This window comes from Pimephales promelas, chromosome 20, assembly GCF_988280905.1.
Source record: "Pimephales promelas chromosome 20, fPimPro1.hap1.1, whole genome shotgun sequence".
NCBI lineage: Eukaryota > Metazoa > Chordata > Actinopteri > Cypriniformes > Leuciscidae > Pimephales > Pimephales promelas.
In genome coordinates this window covers 6,535,310-6,558,997 of record NC_142788.1, presented here as the reverse complement: position 1 = coordinate 6,558,997, position 23,688 = coordinate 6,535,310, and the positions used below count along the sequence as shown (strand labels likewise).

At 40.4% G+C, this 23,688-nt stretch overlaps 2 protein-coding genes across 5 annotated transcripts in view; both read right to left on the bottom strand.

The window, feature by feature from the left end:
* l3mbtl1 (L3MBTL histone methyl-lysine binding protein 1) overlaps window positions 1-9,915 on the bottom strand; it is a 66,325-nt gene extending 56,410 nt beyond the window's left edge. Inside the window, exons 1-3 of the mRNA XM_089124216.1 lie at window positions 9,759-9,915; window positions 9,300-9,466; window positions 4,296-4,422 (exon numbers count right to left, since the gene is read on the bottom strand). Coding sequence (XP_088980342.1) covers window positions 4,296-4,422; window positions 9,300-9,466; window positions 9,759-9,894 — 430 coding nt within the window. The 5' untranslated portion in view covers window positions 9,895-9,915. The remainder of the gene's footprint in view (window positions 1-4,295; window positions 4,423-9,299; window positions 9,467-9,758) is intronic.
* LOC120479236 (uncharacterized) lies at window positions 9,779-23,238 on the bottom strand. Of its 4 annotated transcripts, XR_016147972.1 has the most exons (7): window positions 23,026-23,238; window positions 22,786-22,811; window positions 22,127-22,279; window positions 21,932-22,054; window positions 21,496-21,522; window positions 15,742-16,638; window positions 9,779-9,915 (listed from the first exon to the last, which is right to left on the bottom strand). XR_016147972.1 is itself a non-coding variant. In XM_039671518.2 (6 exons), exons 2-6 carry the CDS (start codon window positions 22,790-22,792, stop codon window positions 15,800-15,802), a joined length of 1,149 nt encoding a protein of 382 aa, XP_039527452.2. In that variant the 5' UTR covers window positions 22,793-22,811; window positions 23,026-23,238; the 3' UTR covers window positions 15,256-15,799. The 4 variants fall into 4 exon arrangements, 3 of the variants coding, with proteins under 3 accessions (XP_039527452.2, XP_088980343.1, XP_039527454.2); XM_039671518.2 differs by lacking the exon at window positions 9,779-9,915 and having other exon boundaries at window positions 15,256-16,638; XM_089124217.1 differs by lacking the exon at window positions 9,779-9,915 and having other exon boundaries at window positions 15,256-16,638; window positions 22,211-22,279.
* Between the last annotated feature and the right edge of the window lie 450 nt (window positions 23,239-23,688).

The following is a 23,688-nucleotide window of genomic DNA, read 5'->3' as shown; positions in this document are numbered from 1 at the left end:
TTACTTAAAACAGTTTTATCATTAGAGGGTCTTCTTTCTGGCTCTAGAAGAGGAGAATCATCAGGGCTGGACTGAGGCTAAACTTCAACAAAGTTTTTAGGCTCTTTGCCTCCTTGGCTGCTGAGTGTCGCTAGGCCTTCTCTCACTAGTAAGCATTTGTGAGTGGTAGGCTCTCTGTGAGCCTCCTTGCAAGATATCCTGAGCATGGGGTGTCGTTAGGTCTCCTTTCGATTTAGAGTCGTCATGCTGAGGCCTCCACTCCTTGAGCTCGGCTAATGTTTGCTAAGTTGTTAGGGTCTTTGTGACCCTACTTGGCTGTTGCGAGCGTTGCTAGGCCTCCTCGTGCTAGAGAGAGTTAACTTATTGAGGCCTCCGCTTACTAGGATCGCAATTGTGATTTGTAGGCTCTCTGTGAGCCTCCTTGCAAGATGTCCTGATCGTGGGGCTTTGTCAGGTCTTCACTCGATTTAGAGCGTCATTATATTGAGGCTTCCACTCCTAGAGCTGGGCTAGGTGGTAGAGTAATATACTAGGTTGTTAGGCTCTCTGGGAGCCTTCTTGGCTACTGACCTTAGTGTAGAGTTTTGCTAGGCCTCCTCTCTTTATGCGAGTCATTGTATTGAGGTCTCTTTCTGAGCTTTTTTGGAACTGCCCTTGGGTTAGAGTGTATCAGGCCTCTTGTTTGAGTGCTGAGTGTTAGGTTCTCTGTGAGGCTCCTTGGATGCTCGCCTGAATATGAACATTGTTAGGCTAGGCTTCCTGTCTCAAGAGTCATCCTGTTAAGGCCTCCGTTCCTGAGAAGCTCCAGTCTATGATCACATTGCTGATGTGCACTTTAGGGAGGAGGACTGAGTCCTTTCCAGTGTTGGGAAAGTTCACTTTCTACATGTTCCCCGAACTCTTTCTACAAGTTCAGTTCACATATTTTAAAATGAACTAGTTCAGTTCATAGTTCATACTTCAAAAAATGAAGTAGTTCATTTATAGTTCTTTTTTTCCATATGTTGCGAGCTTTTTTTTATTATTATTATTGCCACAGCCCATATACAACCACAGATAACAATTATTTTATAGACGGGCAAAGTTTGCATAGAAATGTAAGTTTTTTCCCATCCTCACTGACCTCGTAATGAAACCCGTTTAAATGATCATACGATGCCTCCTCGCTCGCTGCTTTGTCGACAGCGGCCGCGATGCGACACTGCTGGCTGGTGTTGCCAGATTGGGTGCTTTTTTCGCTACATATTAAGGCCTGTTTATGTGTGTTTTAGTCGGGTTTTCGCCTGGAAGGCTCTATAGAAATCTGGCACCCTATTGTATGAAGTTAAACCGAGAGAGCGTGCATTCACAGACACCAGAATGAACGCGTTCACAGTAACGTTCATCAGGCAGTAATACAGTACGTTCAGTTCACGTTCGCCTAAAATATGAACGCGTTCATGCACAACACTGGTCCTTTCCCTCTGAGTCCTTTCAATTAGCTCTGTCAATAGGGCACTCATCCCTTCAGCACAAGTTCCCTTTCGAAAGGGAATGTCTCATGCACGTAACCATGGTTCACTTCCCTGAGAAGAGGAAAGAGACGCTGCGTCCCTTTGCCATGCTTCTGGTATTCCTGCTCACATTTCCTTCAGACAAGAAGTGGATAAAGTATTTCACAGGTGGCCTTTATACTCACAGTTGCACCAGTACCGCCTGCCAAAGTCAAGTTCATGGTTTAGGCTGCCAATGTCAACTTCATTGTTGTGTTTAGACTCATGCTTCAGTCACGCCGGAGGCATTCCCCCATATTGACCCCTAGCGGATGCAGTGTTTCATTCCTCTTCTCAGGGAACCATGGTTACATGCATAACCTGAGACGTTATACTGCTGGGTAATTACACTTAATTACACTCAAAACAGGTCTTTGCATCACTGCAATGTACATGCAATTGCTCTGCACTGTTCAGTGCGTTGCGCAGCTTTGCCAGACAGATTTTGATAGCTGGACAGATAAATAAAACAGGCTATGTCTAAGAAGAGGCTGAAGGGTTAACTGTGTGTGCAGATGCAAGGTACATTCATATTTCTGAAATAAACAACTAATAATATTGATCTGGCACCTGTAAGTTGCCTTCTCTGTCTAGGCACTGCCAAGTATGTTTGTATCAAGGCATTCCTTGGTCCAGTTGTTTGATTAGTGAGAGATTATACTGTATGTAGATGCAATAAACGCTTTAAGAATATGAACAAATATTGCAGAGGATGATTTACGATTTTTTATTCTGTTGCACGATGACGGCACGGGTTGATATTTGGTTGACCAATAAGCGGAAAGGGGCATTTTGTTCCAGCCCACATTATTGATTATTGAAAACGAATAATCAAACTGTTTTTTCATTTACTACCCCTGAACCTAAAAATGAAAAATCAATCCAAGTTCTTGTGAAAAACAAATAAAGAGTTTTATAGTTTCCACTTATTCCATGTCAAATTGAAAAACAAACTAACAAAGTGTACACGGGACCATTTTGATCCATTTTGAAAAAAAAAATCCTGGGATGGAAACTTGGTTGTGGGTCCTAATAAAGAGACTAGCCAACTGTTGAGTAGCTAAATTTTATATATTCATCAAACCCAATTTCTATTAATTTTTGGCTCCTGGATAGTGTTATGCCGAGTTCAGACTGCACGATTTTCAAAGTAGTCGGGTCGCCGTTCTTTTCACACTGCATGACTATCTTGGCCAGCATTCAGTTGCTGCTGTGTTCACACTGCACGATGGATCGGCGACAGAAGGTCGCATGACTTTGCATGACTTTACAATAGGAAAAATCGCCGACAACTCTGTCTAGCATGCTGCGCGCAAACTACGTTTCACAACAAACACACATGAGATGTGACAATGAAACAACGCGACACCACACATGCAAGACCAGAGTTCTCACGTGAGACTTTTCTTCTTCTTTTTCGACCCGGTTGTGGTACAGCTCAGATGAACCGTCAAACAGACACGGGTGCTCCTGCCAAATTTCTACTAATTTTTCTCCCATTTCTTGGGTCCAAATAGACAGAGAAGAAGCCTTTTTTCTGAAACAATGCCATGCATGTTGATATGTGATCTATAACTCCTTCCCGAACTCCCCGCTGCTCTGTATCTTGCTCTCTCATTGGCAGTCGGTAATCGTCGCCAATGTAGTTTTCAGTCAGAACACGTTTCACACAGCAGGATTTTGAATCGCCGACAGGTCCAGACATTTAGCATGCCAAATATCTCACGGGCGTCGGCGTGTGATCGGTCTGTGATTCTCTCAGATCGCATCTTTGCTCATTCACATTGCGTGATTGTCACCAGAGACTATTTATATAGAGACATGCCACTTCCTTAATCCTTAATACAAATGTATAAGGAAAACCTGTAACATCAAAAATGGCAGTTGTATGCACATGCCCCGCCCCTCCCGCTGGAAAGCCAATTGTCTGCTTTTAACATTTAAGCCTATCGAGACATTTAACCACAAACGCATGCGCACAGCTGAGGTTTGCGACAGCGGAAAATACGTTACTGTTTGAAAAGGCGGCAGATTTGATATGCAGTGTATGTGTGCGTTGTGTAAATATCAGACATCCCAAGTCTCCTGAAAGTTCCCTGAGTCTCCCGCAGATTGATAGCGGCTCGCTGATGCCCGCAAATTAGTTTGACCGGAATCTAGAGCGGAATCTAACCCGGAATCAAGAGCGAGCAAGAGCGTGCACATACTGTGTTTCAAACCGTGCAGCGCGCATGTGAGTCGGCGCAACAGAGACCGAGAGAACCCTTGCGCATGCGCAGTAAAAGTATAACCTGTGGGAAAAACAGCGTTTTAAACCTTATTTTAAGGCAACGTCATCCAAATTTTTCAGCGATCATATTTTACTGCTGTTTCTATACAGTACATGCAGTTTTTATGTCCCGGTGACCAGTGAAAGTGCAGTTCTGACTCTCTGCCCATTCATTTAGATAGGAGCCTGGTCTTGTTAATTCCGAAATAGCTGCCCGGAGGCGTTGCCAAGATGGCAGCCGAGTGGCACGACTTGCCTAAAAGGACTTTGTTGTCACTCGCGTGAACGAGTGCCGATTTGCCTGCGATTTCAGGCATTTGTCGGTGAGCCAAAATCGTGGCTAAAATCGTGCAGTTTGAACTCAGCATTAGTTACGGGGCCTGACTGACTATACATCCATTTAAAAAAATCTAAAATTGACAGCCAGACATCAAAACATCATCAAGCCATGAGCTAAATGTGTAATAATCCAGAGGCATCTAATGAAAAATTACCTGATTTTTCACCCTGTTTGAGCTCCATTTCAGCTGAATTTGTCTGAACTCCTCCGGGGGTCAGGTTAGCAGAGCCTATTTTCCCTTCACTGATTACTTCCAGCGAACCAGTATCACTAACACATAGCTGCAAAAAGTAGAATAGTGTTACTGTTATTCAGTAATAAAAAGTAATATACAGTGCTTTCAGGAAGCAGTCGACACACTAAATGATTATGTGTGTATAAAGCAAAAATAATATTTTTTCCACTCTAGTGATAAAAACAAAAGACTAGCCATCACTGAAATTCTTCAACTGGTGAGAGAGTGACCTCCAGATTACTCTTTATTGTTCTTCTGGATCTGTCTGCAGCTTTTGACAATCACAAGATCTACCCTCTCCACACTGCTCATCATCGGAACGGCACTCCACTGGCTTGGTATGGGACAGACAGATCCTTCAGGGTTTCTTGGAGGCGAACAGTGTCTAAATCAGTTTGGCTATCCTATGGGGTGCCTCAGGGTTCGGTGTTTGACCCCCTCCCTACCTTCTCAATATACGCAAAATCACAGGGCCCTATTATCCAAGCACCTGGATTTACTACCACCGTTATGGTAATAACACACCCCTGCATGCTGGTAGAAAGAACATCATCTTCAGCTCACTCTTTTTATAATGCTTTTCTCAGTCAAGGACTTTCATGTGCCTTGTAATAAATATATTGGTGCTTTTTACCCTATGTAAATAATTCCTTTTGATTTAACACCATTGTATCAGGTTTCTTGTTCAAAGATGATTGCTTAACGTTAAACTGACTTAAAACAGTTACTCTTTGGCTTAACTTGATGTTTTCATGTTGAAAGAACATGTTCCAACCAAGTAACTCGATCAAATATATGGAAACCGGATTACCATTTTTACACTTTTGCTAGGTATTCTGATTAATTATTTTGTCATTTTGCCTCCAAGTTTCCCCGATTTTCCGTGAGGTCTTGTCCATAAGGTAATCTCTCTACTGTGCGACAGAGAGTCGCGTGGTTATGACAAAATCGTTAGCCTACTTTTACAAAAAACTGCTTCTACGGGGCCATAACATACAAGGTAATGGAGCATTTTATACATTGTCGTGTTTCTTTAGAAATAAATAATGGACAAATGGGGTCTTCAAAAGCCTCAGATGTAAAGTTATTCAATGTCAAAGTGACGCCGAAATGAATGGGAGTCAATGGAAATGCTAACTGAAGTGAAGTTCTGCTACAAGATGGCGGCACCCGGCCGGCTTCAACTTCCGGTCGATGGATTACCCCCTTGGTTGAAATAAAGTGTTATTTTCTGCATATTTAGAAAGACGAGCAAACAGGGAGACTTGTTAATGTAAATGTTCTATTATGGTGGTATTTTAAAGAGTTTCTGTAATGTTCATTTCTTTTAGTTTTTTTGAAGGGGGGGTCCACTGTGGTGAAGTTTCGAGTCTGTGTTGGGGTTGAGGACCCGCTAACAAGAATTCAAGTTGCTTTAATAAAAAAATCATCAACAATGGGAATGCCAGAGATGTAAAAACTATAATTAGCTATCATTTTTCACATTTGATGTATCATTTTAGAATTCGATTTTAATCATTTAGGAGGTCTGTTCATGTGCAGTATGGGCACTACATTGCAGACGTCCTCATTTGTTAGTTGCTTTGCATACAATCATCTGCTTAATTAATTCATGTTCATAATCATGTTAACATGGTTAAATCTTAATCTTCTGATAACAGAGGGCTGTGTTTAGCAGAAGAAACACACAGACCAGCACCAGGTACTGTAACATCACCTCCACCACTAAGCTCAGATGTGGCTGCTTTGGTTTTTGAACATGAGTAACTCAAATGCTTGTTGCCGTCAAGATCAACATCGATGGATTTCTCTCCAAGCTTAAAGGAGTAGTTCACTTTTGAAAAAACTTTTGCTGATAATTTACTCACCCCCATGTCATCCAAGATGTCCATGTTATTCTTTCTTAAGTCGAAAAGAAATTAAGGTTTTTGATGAAAACATTCCAGGATTTTTCTCCATATAATGGACTTCAATGGTAACCAAACGGTTCAAGGTCCAAAAGACAGTTTCAGTGCAGACTGTTCAAAGGGCTTTAAACGATTCCAGACAATGAATAAGGGTCTTATCAAGTGAAACGATCACTCATTTAATAAATAAATAACAAAGTTTTTAAGTTTTATAATCTCAAATGGTCGCCTTGCTCTGTTCTGTGACGAACATTTGTGACTCTCCTGTTCGAACCCGTTCATCAAAATGAACAAATCTTTCTCTGAGTCATTTGGTTCATTCAACGACTCGGAAAAAGATGGTTGTCACGAGGCAGGTCAAGGAAGACGAGGATGAAGGTAGAATTAATACACAACTTTAATTACTGAAGCTCAGGAACAGGCAGACGGGTTGACAGCGTGTAAACACAAACAATACCGGACAAGGGAGTGAAGACAGGCAGGAACTTAAATACACAGTGATGGTGATTAACAAATGACAATCAGCTGTGCGGGAGGTGATTAGTGTCCATGGAAACAGATGAGGGCGGAGAACTCAGACGAGGGGCACACGTGGTAAATGAAAACACACAGAAGGTCCAAGGGTGGTGACAGATCGCCCCCCTCCGGCAAGGCGCGACCTCGCGCCGTGGCAAAATGACGGAGGGGGTACCGGGGGAGGTTCAGGTGGAGGACGAGATGATGGTGGAACACAGACGAGAGGCTGGAGTGACGGAACGGTGAGGGGACGATGACGATTCCCTGGCGGCCTCGATGGGGATAGCGCGGTGGCGCAGACCCAGAGCCTCCCAGTACCGACAGCCGATGGCAGAGAAGACGGAGGGAAGCAACCAGATGGCGAGGGGACTGACGGTAGCTGGGGGATGACCGACGGAGACTCGGTGGCAGGATCTCTCGGCGTAGACGGAGAGCCGGTGGACTCAAGCGACGTCACCGGTATGGGAGACCCCGGTGACGTCGCGGCGACGAGCGCTGGAGCCGTAGCCAGAGTGCCCGAGAGCTGAGGTGGAGGTGGAGTGAGGGAGGACAGAGGAGACGCCACAGGGAAGGAGGAGCCCGCAGAAGCCAAAGGGGTGGAGGGATCAAACGCAGTAGACTGACCGCAAGTCCGTGGCACAGGCAGAGTGATGACTGACCAAGGGGGAGCCGGCAGGACGAGGAAACCCGCTATAGCCGATGTTTCGAGGGTCTCCGGTGGAGGCTCAGGTGGGAGGAGCCAAGACGGAGCCGGCAGGTCGACTGGCCGAGATGGAGTGCCGAGGACCAAGGCTGGAGGCGAAGCCGTGGGATCCTCGAACACAGGCGCTGCGGATGGTGGGCTGACCTGCCGCTCGACGTCGGGGACTCCCCACGGAGATGGTGCAGGGCTGCGCACATCCAGCAGCGGCGAGGCTGGAGGACTGACTGGGAACGGTGATGGGAAGCAGTGAATCAGACAGACGGCAGGACAGAAGTCATCACAGGATGGTACAAAACATGAAATAGATGCAGATGACGGGTGGGATAGGGCGGGAACGATATCCAGAGTCCTGGGTTTCCTCAGCCAGTCCTCCAGTTCCAGGAAATTAGTCCCCTCGTCCGCAGATGTAGTGGGCTCACACCCCTGGTCAGACTCCTGTTGGAGCTCCTCCTCCGGGGCGAGGGTCAACTCTGTCCTCTTCGTCTCGGGCACTGGTTGACGCGTCGCGGCGGGTGGTAGCTCTCCGTCTGCGGGGGGCACGCACGAGATCTCCGCGGTCGAGGGTGGTAATTCCGGCTCTGGGTCTGGCAGTGTTCTGGATCGGGCTTCGACGCTCTCCAGACACCGGGAAACGGCCTCCTTCCAGTCCAGGTTAGAGGTGTCTGGGAGGTCGAAGTGCTGGTGGTAGGTGGCCCCGATCCAGAACAGGGTCTTCAGGGTTTCATCATCGAGGGGGCTGGAGAGTGCAAGGGAAACAAAGTCTCTGGAAAACGAAACAAAATCAGATGAGAATTCAGCGAGGGTAATGAAATCGATGTTCATCTTGAGGTGGGTCCGGTATTCTGTCACGAGGCAGGTCAAGGAAGACGAGGATGAAGGTAGAATTAATACACAACTTTAATTACTGAAGCTCAGGAACAGGCAGACGGGTTGACAGCGTGTAAACACAAACAATACCGGACAAGGGAGTGAAGACAGGCAGGAACTTAAATACACAGTGATGGTGATTAACAAATGACAATCAGCTGTGCGGGAGGTGATTAGTGTCCATGGAAACAGATGAGGGCGGAGAACTCAGACGAGGGGCACACGTGGTAAATGAAAACACACAGAAGGTCCAAGCGTGGTGACAATGGTTTGGTCAATGTTTTGGAAAAAGATTTGTTCATTTCGATAAACAACTTCAAATAGGAGAGTCACGAACGTATATCACAGAACAGAGCAAGGCGAGCATTTTAGCTTATAAAACTTAGACTTTGCTTTTTTTTGTAATGAGTGATCGTTTCGCTTGATAAGACCCTTATTTATCGTCTGGAATCATTTAAAGCCCTTTGAACAGTTTGCAGTTTGCACTGAAACTTTCTTTTGGACCTTGAACCGTTTGGTTCCCACTGAAGTGCATTATATGGAGAAAAATCTTGGAAGGTTTTCATCAAAAACCTTTAATTTCTTTTCAACTGAAGAAAGAATGACATGGACATCTTGGATGACATGGGGGTGAGTAAATTATCAGAAAACGTTTTTTGAAAAGTAAACTACTCCTTCAATGAAATTGTGTGTACTGGCATTACACAAAGGCAACTAGAAAGGCCCTGCAAGACCATTTATGAGATGCCTTCACACACTGTGGTAAACCAGAAGATCCTCCGAGATGGTGATCCGCACGTCCCTTCAAACCTTTGAGCACATGACTCTCAGCGAACTGAAGACAGCTCTCCCGAATCTTGAATCACTCTTTCTAGATTGGACATTCAGATATAATTAGTTAGTAAAATAGTAGAACAATGTTCCGCTCACCTTCAGATTGCTTCCAGGGAGGATTGCGACTCCCTCCTTCCAGCCCAGAACATGGACGATAGTCCCTCCGACCTGAGCAGGAAGTGATGCGGCCTCCAGTTCACTGCCTTTAATTGTCCTGATTGCATTTTGAGGCAGCTCCACTTTTGGCAGCGAATGAGCAGAAGCTAAGGGAAATTACAAGCTTTTTTTGAAAAAGAATATTACTCTAAATGTAGACCGAAATTGATTTTATGTTCATGCCAGTTTCATCTACAATTTTTTAATGTGGAGTTCTAAACAATAGTTTAGTGAGATATACTGTAAGAAAATATAAACAGTGGATCAATTCTCAAGCTCAAACCCTCTATCTTGGACAGCCAAATACTTTTTTAGTCATGTTTTAAAAGAGAAAAAAAATTCAAAACAATATTTTTAAAAGTTTTAGATATCATTAAATTACGTTACTGATCTAAATACCTGGAAAAATGATAGTGGCAGTATCGTGGGATTTGAGGCGGTGCGAGGAGCTGTCGGTGTGAGCGTGCGGGACGCTGCTCTCAGAGGGAGCGTCAGCATCGTGCGGCGGGACGTCCAGCTCTGCTTTGGCACTCATAGCAAGATTTGCTCAGAACCACTGACCAGAGAGAAATAAGGACAGGGATTAGTTTTTTAGCAACATTATGTAGGGTAGGCAGTTTTCGGGAAGTTACTCTAAAAAAAAAAAAACTAGTAAATTTCTTCAACAGTCAGTGTAATTAGATTACTGTACTAATTGCTCCCCTAAAATTGCATTACTCACAAATTACATCCCAAATCTCATTCACCTGAACTACATGAAACGGCTCTTTTAATTCTTTCAATAATATAAAATTGCATAAATTATTCTTGAACTGACCAAAGTATTTAACCTTCAAATGGTCTTGGTTTCCTGTTTACACTTCTGGGCTTCGGGGTCTATACGACCCCAACAACAACAATATACATTTTTAATCATACAAATAATATATCATTTTTTTTTGTTTACTTCTCATCTATTCATTAATGCTGTGTTTTTGGAGATATAAAGTACTTTTGTATCCATATACCACACAATAACTCAACTACACCATTAGCTTGCATATGAAATATTATTTTTTTATGATACGCATTTATGCTCTAGTACTAGGCCTTCATTTCTGTGTAAAAATTTTCAGATTTATGCCGGATTTTTTTTTATTTTATTTTTTTTGACACATGAAGAAAATATATTTAGTTTTTTCACATTTCCCATTCATTTCAATGTGGGGTCATATTGACCCCGAAGACCAGAAGTGTAAACATTTTTTTTTTTACATACCTTCAGAACAACCGAATCAAGCCCAGTTTTTTTGTGTGTATAGATAATGTATGAAAAGTCACAAAATCACTGAGATAAAGGGAACCTTTTTTTTATTAAGTAAAAGTCGATTGGGGTCGTGTAGACCCCATGACCTGATTGAGAGCTACAGGGAGAAGGTTAGATTAAAAACATACATTTTAACATTAGATATAAAATTTTGATGTTAAATCCACTATTGTTTTATATAGAATTATAAAAAGTCTATAAAAAGTAACTCATTAAATTACAGAAAAATCAAGACTAATCCATTACTTTCCTTTTTCCAAGGCCAAGGGAAACGTATATAAATGACTGTTTTTTTTTAATTATTAAGTACTATAGTCTATAAAAAGAATTACAAATGATATTAATAGTAATGACAAGTATATTTCAAATGCTGCTGTTTATCAGAAGAGTCATTTAAAAGGATATTTCTTCACAAAAGTGAAACATAATAACAAAGATGAAGCACAAATAATGAGGATGCTCAGCCAAATTGATGAACAAGATTATGATAGAGATGCATAATAATCCATAATCTGACGGCGTTGATCATGCATAATCCTTAAACTAATTTTGGTGATGATGATGATGAAGCTGAAGCACAAGTGATGGTGTTATGCTCAACATAATGATGGTGATGATTAGGCATAATGCATAAACTGATGGTGAGGATGCTCAAACCATAAAGAGATAGTGTTAACACTAGAACAGCCACAACGGTCATTTTGACCGTTTTGAATTTTATATCTACAATAACTTTGTTGAAAAAAATAATAAAATCCTGCTGGTACCTGATTTTTCCTAAAATTGTCTGTATTTTCATTTAAAATGCTTTTCATATTAATTAAGTTACGTAAACGTGAGGCAAAACAAAAAAATGAACATATTTACCTATTTCGGCCATAGACGGTCATATTGACCGCATTGAATTTTGCGGTATTTTTTCATTAAATATCCCGCGGTTGATCGTGTTCTCTCTCAACTGTCAACAGAAAGGTCCGTCCGGTCACCTCTGTAGCAGTGTTTGCTATATAATAATTTCTACATTAGTTGTTGATCAGAAATAAGCAAATAAAACCGGACTACAGTTATCTATAATAGGCTACTTACGTTATCTATAGGCTATATATTTATACCATATATATATATTGCTAGGCTAAAATGTCTAAAATGAATAAGCGAATGAGGAGGAACATGACTCGAACCATGGTCCTGAAGATGCTTCAGAACTTGACGAGTGATGATTCGGATGCAGGGGAACAATCGGAGGTGGAAAGTGACAGCGACGTTTCCTGGGTGCAACATTTCCTCCTTATCAGAGAGTGATTCAGAGTCAGAGTCCACATCAAGGAAAAAGAGACGGCTGCTATCATCAGACACGGCGGATCCAGATCAATTCATGTCGGATGATCCTGGTGAGCTCTGCTGCCCTGTCCTGTGCTGTTTGTTTTGCTGCAAATGGGCTGTCACTAGTTCTGCTCTATTATTATTATTAGCATATTGACCACTTCGCAAATCGTCACCATCTAACATTTTCGTCATAGTTTTTGTCATTCAAACCTAGTTTTTATTTAGTTATCGTCTCGTTTTCGTCTTTGAAAAAATGTGGTTGACGAAAATAATTACGAAAATTATTCATCAATGAAATAAACACTGTTTTGAATCTAACGGTCAAAATGACCGTTTGTGGCCGTTCTAGTAGTTTTGGAATTCTGGCACTTCTAGTGTTAAGGATTTGATGGAATAAGAAAATTCCCATTCAAAAAGCATAATTCCCAGCGCATCCTCTCAGCTCCCCAAATGTTCCTTACTCTAGCAGTGTAAAATGGCGCTGTGGTCAGTGAACTAAAGTAGGCGAACCACTGAACCGTTAGCTATTACTCCATCCCGATCTGGACCGAAACACTGCTTTATGAGGAGCATCCGATTCCCGGGTGTTTAGAAGGAAAAGACAGATGCGCACTGTTAAAACTGTTTTAATTTCATGGCAACCTCAGTTTAATTGCTAATTAGGGGTTATTTTAATAATTGTATTAGGACACATTCTAGATAAAACGCGCGTCATTAGCCTATAGGTGTCCATATATGTATGCCAAGCAATCTTTATATTTCGATCGTGTCTAAATAGCATGACAGGAATTGTGCATATGTGAAGGCGATAAGATAATGAATTTATTCTCACCAGTGCTGGTCTTGCTCGGGAGGAATATGATCTGCGCATGCGCGCATCATAAGCGCACAATCCTTTGATGTTTGAAAGTGTTGCATTCTACACAATTTCACACACACGATAGTGTGCAGTTTATGACACATCTACGGTACGGATTCTGCTCAACACTAATATAAAAACATATTTAAAACATTTTACCTTGATTGTAAAGGATTCGTTTTCAAAAACAAAACAAAAAAACGTTTGCTTTACAGTCAAACCGAAATGTATTCAGACACCCTCAACATGTCTCACATTATCACGACTTATTCGCTACAGTTTAGAAAATTGCATTAAAATATGAGCAGAACTCAAGTTATCAGATCAGCTGATATTTCACTGGTTTTGTCTGTCATTCTGTTAAGACTGTCTCACAGATGAATTATGATGAATATATGTCAGCTAATAAATTTAACTACACAGTTAGATAATAGGTCAACAAATCACCAAGCAATAGGTTAGGGTTAGAAACAAATTACCAAACCCAATGTTGTTCAGTCTTTGGTGTAAAAAGGTCGCGTTAGCAAATAAAGAAAAACATGGTCAAGTCGAAGTGTCCCAAATTTGTTTTATACATTTTACTGGTAGTCCACTGTAATTTTTGGCTACAACAGGTCACAGTTTACTTTATTTTGCTATCCTCACTTACATAAATTAACTATATTAGTATCCTGCACCCACTAGTAAAACAACATCAAAAATATCTGGTGACAGAATAATTTTTGGTTTAATTGTATGTAATTAATAACATAACGAAAGACAGGCTTACCAATTGAGTATACTCCTGAAATACATTTAAATATATATATATATATATATATAAAATATAATTATATTATTATTAATACATATAAATAAAAGTAAATAAATAAACTTGACTGTCACTGGATTACCATATAACTGTCCATGATTTCTTGTTTAAATTTAAGTGGAAAAGTTGAATGTCACTGGATTACCATATAACTGTCCATGATTTCTTGTTTTAATTAAGTGGAAAAGTTGAATGTAAAAGTATCTTCAGACATCACGTGAATGAAAAAGTTAAATCGACACAACTTAAATGTTCTCTTAGAGGAAATTAACTAATGATCCATTCTCCATCCTGATCCTGCTTTGACCTTACCTTGAACCAGAAACATATAGGCCTACTGCATAAAACTTGAGCATCCACTGAGCCTATACTCCTTTAATGTCTTTATTATAGACTTTGCTGTCTAAATATAAACATGCAAAATCTTAATACTGAACATAATTTACATAAAGTAGTGTAAAATCTGACCAAACTAAACCAGCGCATTTGTAAACTCACCAAAGTTCAGTGCATCAATGCTTTGCATAAATCACTCGTTAGATGTGTCGCATGAAATTATGTCTCATAAGGCCTAGATTTGAAGTTTACTGAAACTGTTATTGGACTTGGCCTTGAAAGAATGACAACACGCTTTGCTCTCACAAATTGTGTGTAATCAGATTTAAATGTCATAATGGTTTAATCTGAGTATATCTCATAATAAAACCTTGTCACCACAAATATAATAACACACAATAACAGTCAACGGAAGGAGGAGGATCATGTCGCACTGAATATTGGAGTAATGATGCTGAAAATTCAGCTTTATCACAGGAATAAACTTCTTTTAAAACATTAAAAATCTTACAGATCCAAAAACGTTTAATTTGAAGTTTTCTGAAATTGTTATTGGACTTGGCCTTGAAAGTATGATCACACATTTCGCTCAGACAAATTGTGTGTAGTCAGATTCAAATGTCATTAGGGTTTTAAATCTCATAAAAACCATTTTCACCACAAATGTAAAATATATAATTAAAGGGATAGTTCACCCAAAAACTAGCCCATGATTGACTCAGCCTGAGGTCATCCTAGGTGTATATGACTTTCTTCTTTGAGACGAACACAATGAGAGTTATATTAAAAAATATCCTGGCTTTTCAAGCTTTATAATGGGAGTGAATGTTTTTTTTGGAAGTCCATAAAAGTGCATCTATCCATGATAAAAGTACATCTATCCATAATAAAAGTACATCTATCCATCATAAAAGTGCACCTGTCCATGATAAAGTGCATCTATATGTGATAAAGTGCATCTATCCATAATAAAAGTACATCTATCCATGATTAAAGTACTTTTATCATTTTACTTTTTTATTAGATGTAGTTTTATTATGGATAGATGCACTTTAATCATGGATCGATGCACTTTTATCATGGATAGATGTACTTTAATCATGGATCGATGTACTTTTATCATGGATAGATGCACTTTTGCACTTTTATCATGGATAGATGTACTTTTATCATGGAAAGATGCACTTTTGCACTTTTATCATGGATAGATGCACTTTTGCACTTTTATCATGGATAGATGTACTTTTATCATGGATAGATGCACTTTTGCACTTTTATCATGGATAGATGTACTTTTATCATGGATAGATGCACTTTTGCACTTTTATCATGGATAGATGTACTTTTATCATGGATAGATGCACTTTTGCACTTTTATCATGGATAGATGTACTTTTATCATGGAAAGATGCACTTTTGCACTTTTATCATGGATAGATGCACTTTTGCACTTTTATCATGGATAGATGTACTTTTATCATGGATAGATGCACTTTTGCACTTTTATCATGGATAGATGTACTTTTATCATGGATAGATGCCCCCCTCCCCCTCCCCTCTGATTGTGTTCGTCTGAAAGAAGGATGGAGGATGGCTTGGAAGGCTTGAGGGTGAGTAAATCATGGGGTAATTTTCATTTTTGGGTGAACTATCCCTTTAAGAAGATGAGTGTAGCAACATCATACACATTTTTACGAACCAACAGTTAACAAAATACGAGGGTATGGCCAGTGCTGTTACTGACTGTAGACACCAAGAATGTTGTGCCGTCTTGACGGAGACTGTAGTTGTGACGGATGACACTAGCAGATGTCCCCCTCCTCTGGACACAGTTGAACCCCGTCGTCCTCCTCCACCTCCTCCTCCTCCTCCTCCAGCTCCCCCACATCATCGGCGCTCGTCTCCAGGGCGTTTCCCAGCAGCTCGGGACGCTCCTGGAAGAGCCACCACATGGATAAGCACTTGTGTACGCAGCGGCTCCTCCCGAAGTCACACAGGCACTTCCAGATGCCGGACCTGGTGTCAAACGTCACGCGCGTCCTCCCGAACTGACACCATTTGTCCTTAAGGCCGGTGTACACAGAGAAGTACATGCATCTCTCGGAGAGCTCATGCCCACCCCAGAAAATGGGGTACACGCAATCGACCCCGTCCAAACCCGCCCGGGAGTGTATCTCCTGGCACTGCTGTGTGTGTGGCGTGGACAGCAGGTGTTTGCATGTCATGTCCTCAAGAGAGTGCACACACAGCGGCGGGGGGGGCGTGTAGGGGCGAGCGAGGTTCGTCCTTATCAGGTGACGGCACTCTCTCCCTGGGTTTCCTCTCTGCGCCTGCGCTTTCATGAAATCCCAGCATTCCTCCAGCTCACAGAGCAGGATCTGTAAGGAGAAGGATTTCTGGATATGAACGGGCACTCTGGGTCCGTGTGTGTCCTTGGGTGTGACATAGATGCCGTTTTTGGCATCTACGCATAGCATGGGCTGCTGGTCCTGGCAGTGCTGGAGCCTCTCGTGCCGTCGCAGGTTTGATGTGGTGGTAAAGTGGACTCCACACTTCATGCAGGAGGACTTGCTCCCTGTTGTCCTGTCGTCAGTGTCTGTTTGCAGGGTCTCCAACAGGACGGTCGAGGGTTGTAGCTCAACTGGAAAAGGGGAAAATGGTTAAAGGGATAGTTCACTTTGAAATTAATTTTTGATATGTTTTAGCTTACCTCAAGGGCATCCAAGGTGTAGGTGTCTTTGTTTCCACAGTAGTTTCAATTTTGATATTTTTCGGTCAAACTGTTGATGTTTATCAGTCATATAATGCAGGTTTAGGGGTCCACGTCAAAGAGCATACACAGAGAAGTCAAAATTAAACATGATTTAATGACTCGTAAATTTAAGTACATATTGATGGCCTAAGACACAAAAAGAGCGGTTTGTCTGTGTGACAAAACGAACAGTATTTATATCGTTTTTACCTCGTGTAACCACAGCCATGTCGAAATGATCTGAATCAGTTGTCCAATGTCCAACTGAACCATGTCCAACGTTCAGTGGTGGAATGTAACGAAGTACAAATACTTTGTTACTTTACTTAAGTACATTTTTCATGTATCTTTACTTTACTTAAGTAGAATAAATAGTGCATACTTTTTACTTTTACTTTGTTACATTTTACAGCAATTATTATACTTTCTACTCCACTACATTTCTACAACTTCTGTTACTTTTCCATTACATTTTCTGATCAGGTTTTCCCCTGCCAAAACGTAATCTGACCATCCGTTCGTTGCACGTTTGTCACACCAATGACATTTGGTTGCCATAGATATATCAACCCGGTCACACTATATGCGTCTTGCACGCAGTATGTTTATCGTGCAATTTATACGTGAAAATTTGTTTTTACGTGCATAGGAAATGCACCGTGTAATATTCGTTTGGTTAGGATTATGGCAAGCCAAGAGGTTCCATAAATGACCATAAATGAATCATGTTTAATGCCAAACATAGTTATTAACATATAGTAAGGATAAGCATGATGTGCATATTGCCTAATTGCAAGCTTGTTTCAGAAATGGTGACAACAATTTTTTTCCATAATTATTGAACATCATTATAGGAGTATTAGGTGGAACAAGTTAGAATTAAATGTTTTATTAATCATTAGAAAAAAATAAACATTAAGAGAAGAAATTGTTATGCAAGTACTTTTACTTTTAAAACTTAAAGTACATTTAAAATCAGGTACTTTTTACTTTTTACTTAAGTATGTTTGTCATTGTGTTACTTCTACTTTTACTAAAGTAAATATTTATCTGTTTATTTGTACTTTTACTTAAGTACTGAGATTCAGTACTTCCTCCACCACTGCCAACGTTCCGCCGGAAGTGATCACTTACGCGTGTACGTCACTCAGTGTTTACACAGAGATTTCAGAAGTTTTATCTTTCACTGTGAAGATCTAAACGTATTTAGATATACAGCAAAACGCAATGGAAGACGATTTCGATATATCTAAATATGTTTAGTGAAAGGTAAAACTTCCAAAATCTCTGTGTAAACAATGAGTGACGTACACGCGCAAGCGATCACTTCCGGCGGAACGGTAAACATGGTTTAGCTGAACATTGGACAACTGATTCAGATCACTTGGACGTGACTGTGAATACACAAGGTAAAAACGATATAAATACTGTTCGTTTTCTCACACAAACCGCTCGTTTCGTGTCTTAGGCCATCCAGACTGATCTCATGAAGTAGTGTGTATGACACGCTAATTCGTATTTCCATTTTTGGCGTGCTATCAAGACGCATAATTGCTTTTCAGCGTGTTTATGAACGCCGTTGACTTAACGTTATTACTGTATATATAAATATATGACTTACCTCAACCCCGTCCCTAAACCTAACCGTTACTGGGGTTAATGGCATTTATGACTGTTCCCTTACCATCCTAGGAAAAAAAAAAGCTCCCCAGATGTAGATCTACATTTTGCTTCGTTTCGCGCGGACATTTGACGGCGTGTACAGACACACGGAATCACTCGGACGTTAATGGCATAGACATACACGCATACACGCGGATAGCTCAAAACGCGTAGAGATAACACGCCACTCGAAAGTGGCGTGCATGTTTACGCAAAAGTCATGATGTCATGTTGGGCCATCAATGTGTACTTACATTTACGAGTCATTCAATCATGTTTAATTTTGACTTCTCTGTACATGCTCTTTGACGTGGACCCCCTAAACCTGCATTATATGACTGATAGACATCAACAGATTGACCAAAAAATATCAAAATTGAAACTACTGCGGAAACAAAGACACCTGCATCTTGGATGCCCTTGAGGTAAGTTAAAACATCTCAAAAATTAATTTCAAAGTGAACTATCCCTTTAAGACCAGGGGTATTTGTCCAGTCCTGCTTCTGGAGGGGCAATGGGTCTTTTCTAATTGCTTGGATTATTTCGTATTTGTACGCACAGGAGAACTTCTCACAAAAACGCTCCTTCACAACACATTCATAAAAGGGGTCATCGGATGCCCATTTTCAACAAGTTGGTATGATTCTTTAGGGTCTTCAAAGTTTGTAACATACTTTGGTTAAAATTCCTCAATGGTTGTGTAAAACAACACCCTTTCTACCTCCTCAAAAACAGCTCTGTTCACAGCGACCCGTTTCAGTGCATGTCTCTTTAAAGGATAATGAGCAACTGCTATACATCATGTATAAATGTATCTACATGCAAAATTTCTAATATATACATGCATATGTGTGTATATTTACTTGTACAAATTAATTATACAGAGTTCACTCACATTTATTATTTGGTAACACTTTATTTTGATAGTCCACTTTAGACATTCAACTAACTATAAGTAACTTTGCCGCTACATGTCAACTAACTATCATTAGAGGATTAGTAGACTGTCTGCTTAATATCAGCTAACACTTTATTTTGTTGGTCCCCCAACAGACATTCAACTGACTGTAAGTAACTTAGCAACTACAAGTCAACTTGTTCTCCTAACCTGAACCCTAACACCTAACCCTAACAAGTAACAGTCTACTGACAGTCTACTACAGCCTACTAATACTCTAATGACACTTAGTTGACATGTAGTTGAAAAGTTACTTATAGTTAGTAGAATGTCTAAAAGTGACTATCGAAATAAAGTGTAACCTATTATTTAAACACAAACATTTATTTTGGATGCGATTGATCGTTGCCCAGCCCTAATAATTTACATATGGATAATACAATACAATTCATGGAACATGATTCAAAATAATTATAGTCGTGTTAGGATAAAATATAACTTCTTAACACACTTATAAGGCCTTTGAGTGTACTTTTTGCGTACGCGTAGTTTCAGCTATTGCTTTATTTTGTTTGTAAATTTAGAATATTTTTTATATTAAAAATATATATATTTTTTTGTATTCCAAAAAGTTTAGTGAATCGTGACTTGTTCGTAAAATCGTTTGTACGCACATTTCACGCACAAATGTGTGTGTCCGAACACTTAGTGAATGAGTCTCGGGCTGAATCCGAAATCGCCCCCATACCCTCAAATAGTGGTAGTGGTGTAGTGGTGTACGAAACCATAGTGTACTCATTCAATCCCACAATGCACCAAATAACGAGCTCAGCAGCTGTCCGAATTCACTCACTTGTTTTCCTCCACTCCTTCAAGTGAACTGTTTTAGTGGACTAACATGTGGTGTTTTAGTGGACTAGTGGAGGTTGTTTATTCAAAGCAAAGGCGAGGCTTGATGACGCCGACAGAATCGTGGGGCAAAAATCATATTCATGGATGACTGGTAATGTATTAAAGATTCATGAACCATTGGAGTGGAACGAGGTAACTGGAGCGATTGCTAATGAGAGACAGGCGCGACACTTTTATTGTTACGCCGCAGACGACGCTCTGCTAAATACGGCTCAAGATTTAAACAGGATTGTGTTGAGCTGTATAACATTGATTTGATTTCTGTAGATGAATGCATCCAAACAGTTGCTCACCTGTCACATAAAACGCATAATATATTAAAGCATCTTTGGTGCTCTCGGAAATGGAGGGTAAAGCGGGTATAATGTCAGTGATAGACGCCACAGGTCTGTGTTAAAATTGCTTATTTCTCTGCAGTTAAACATTCTTGGAAACATTTGGGATACTGTAAGTTCTCAAAACAACTAAATAAATATTTAACACTGTTCTAGAATCTAGTGTTTTTTTGAGTGCAAAACAAATTCCACTCAGGGAAATAAATGTTTCCTTTGTTCACTTTTGGATATTTTGTTTCAAAAATCGTACATAGTGCGTCTTTAACGGCATGTTTTACACCGGAAGCGGCCGTGCAGCAACGGCTCGATCTCTATACTGGACGCCACAAGGAAGCCGGTGCTAATCCACGTGTTCCTCATGAGCAGATCGTTAGTTTGCTGTTGGGGATTTGTCTTGACGCACAGCAACACTGATTATAATGGGTCCTAATAATGGGATTATAATTGTCACTCATCGCGCCACTCACATCAGGAGTGGTGGACAGTGTGTCATTCACATTAGCGAAACGTCACAGGCAAAAAAAGGTCCATTGTGGCGCTGTATGAAGCACAACTCACACTGAAGTCACTTCAAACCCAGCTTTCTGTTGGTCAACACGCTCAATTAAACCTGAATTAATTTATGTGACTTGTAATCTCCAATCTAAATAACTTCCCCTCCTTCTTGCATCTCTTCTTTGATGACGGGGGCGGGGCAACCTGTCACTCACATCAGATCCACCAATAGCAAGCCACATCTGGCCAATCAACTCCCCACGAACACAATCAAGCCCCGCCCACATGTGTTCTTCTTCCAGAAGTCGTTTCACACTCAGACTTTTCGTCACTACTAAACGACTGGGCAGTTGCTCTGGTTTTAGACACAGCCATTAACTCAATCAATGGATAAACATCACTGAAATTTATTAAATGCCAAAATTATTAAATGCCATTTCTCACCTGTGGATTGGTCTGTCATCTCCACACCTGTGATTACATGAAACAGAGCAAATGAAGGATGTTAATAACTGCAGGCTTTTTACTCGGAGAGCAAAGGAATGAGAAAAACAAAGCACAATCAGGGTAGTTATACAGTAGTTATAGTGAAGAAACTCCTTCAATACTGTTTAAACACATCCCAAAATGCAGTGATAGAAACAGCTGGAATCTAGACAAAGATGGCCAGTGTAGTGGATGCACTTAAATCTTAAAAAGTTAGCTTTTATTCTATAATAGGGACAACACCAATAATGATAAACAAGTAGGTCCAAACAATTGAGAAACATATTTATATACATCCCAATTCAGATTTGATATTCAATTCATCTTCAATCATAAATTATAATGAGTAAAATCAAGTTAGTCCAATAGGAAATGTATATAAATGGGCACAAACCATGGTTTGTAATATGTATTTTGTAATCCTTTGTCCTTTGCAGTATTTTGGTGCACATTGGGCAATGCCAGTGGCTCCGGCCATGGCCTCCGTCCGCACAGTAACAGGGGATAGAAAACTTCCCTGTCATGAACAACAGACTCCGTTAGAATATAATCTCTGCGCAAAACAACTACTGAAGAAGTGTGTAATTACCAATGCCAGAATCTTTATAATATATAGCGAATCTGAGATGTTTTTTTTTTAGGTGATGTTTAGATGCAGTAACTGGATTCCTACAGTAGAGACAGTCAAGGTCCTTCATCATACTGTAAAGCTCCTCTTCATCAACAAACACAAATATTCTCTCTGTAAACAAAGAGTAAACAGAATAAATGAAATGCAAGCTTTATAGACCCATCTCCACTGCATGTGCATGCCTTCAATAGTTGCAGGATTGAACCCAGCCTACCATGTGCGATAGATACTAAATGCAGCAAGTTTATCTGAAGATAAAATAAAGAAACTGTGTTATATTAATAATAGCCTAATGATGTGCCATAACTAGACACACTTTGGTGCTATTTAGTTTCCCCATTTACCATCCAAATTAGCAACTTTTTAAACAATGCAGCAGCATTAAAATTCACATTTGAGACAAGACTATGTGTATCTAATGTTACAATGCTAATGTAACCCTATTTTTTACAGTCTATGGTTAAACCACATTAGGGAATTAACAAAAAATTAACCCCATTTTAAACCCAATAAAAACCTATGAGATAAAACTTGTTTTGATTCTAATTATAATTCAAGTCTATCTTATCGAATCATCATCTTATTTTAGAGGTTTTTATTAAAAGCATTACACTCACCTGTCATGACTATTTACTTCCAGAGCCTGAAATACATATAAAAATAGAATTAATAGCAAATACCAAAGACTATCCCATTGTTATTAAGGATTGTCAAGGCTTCTTACAGCTTCATCTCAAAATAATACATTTATTTTACAGTAAGAACAATAACTACGGCATTTCGGAGTAAACTATGGTTACCATGGTGATATTAATAAGGTAATAACCAGTTTAATACACAAAGACATATCTACTGACCTGCCTCAAACAGGTGGTGTAGATGCAAAGCAGTCAAATCGGTTCTCTAGTCTAACTCAGACTACAGGCTATGAAGACCATATCACACCTTCCAGTGGATCAATCGATCGCGCTTTAAAAAGCGTTTTATTACTAAAATAAAAATAAAAGATGGCTGAGCTGCTTGCTTTGCGCACATCTATGACACCAGTGTTTGTCGCATGTTCCGTACTTCTTCTTCTATGGCGGTTAGCAATCAGCCTTTTGCTGCATTAGCGCCACCATCTGGACTGGAGTGTGGATCAAGCTTGAAGACGAAGTGAGGACCGGGTGTTGTGTGTGACCTATGTGTGACAGGCTTTGGCTGCAGCAGGTGACCCAAGTAAGGAGATGAGTGGCTGAGAAGGGTTTTATAAATGAAAGTGAACTAGTGAATTTTGTGGCCATTGTGAAGGGAGGGCCAGTTGACTGATGAATATAAAGTGCAGTGGTGTGTATTGAAAGGAGCATAGCAAACCTGATAGAATGGTAAAGAGTGTCAAGAGTTTATAGAGTGGACTTGCAAGCAACCCTGTATATAGTGTCTCCATAGTCTAACATGGGTAGAATGGTCATTAGAATTAGAGTAAGTTTGGCAGAAGTGGAGACGGAAGAGCGGCTTCATTCTGTAAAGGAAACCAAGGT

Bases quoted from the DNA above. Each gene is read 5' to 3' on its own strand.
- LOC120479236 (XM_039671518.2), bottom strand. The intron at 22,055-22,126 runs GTAATTACACAC...TGTTCATGACAG, and splicing joins TTATAAAGATTCTGGCATTG to GGAAGTTTTCTATCCCCTGT. The intron at 21,523-21,931 runs GTTTGTGCCCAT...ATGTAATCACAG, and splicing joins AATACATATTACAAACCATG to GTGTGGAGATGACAGACCAA.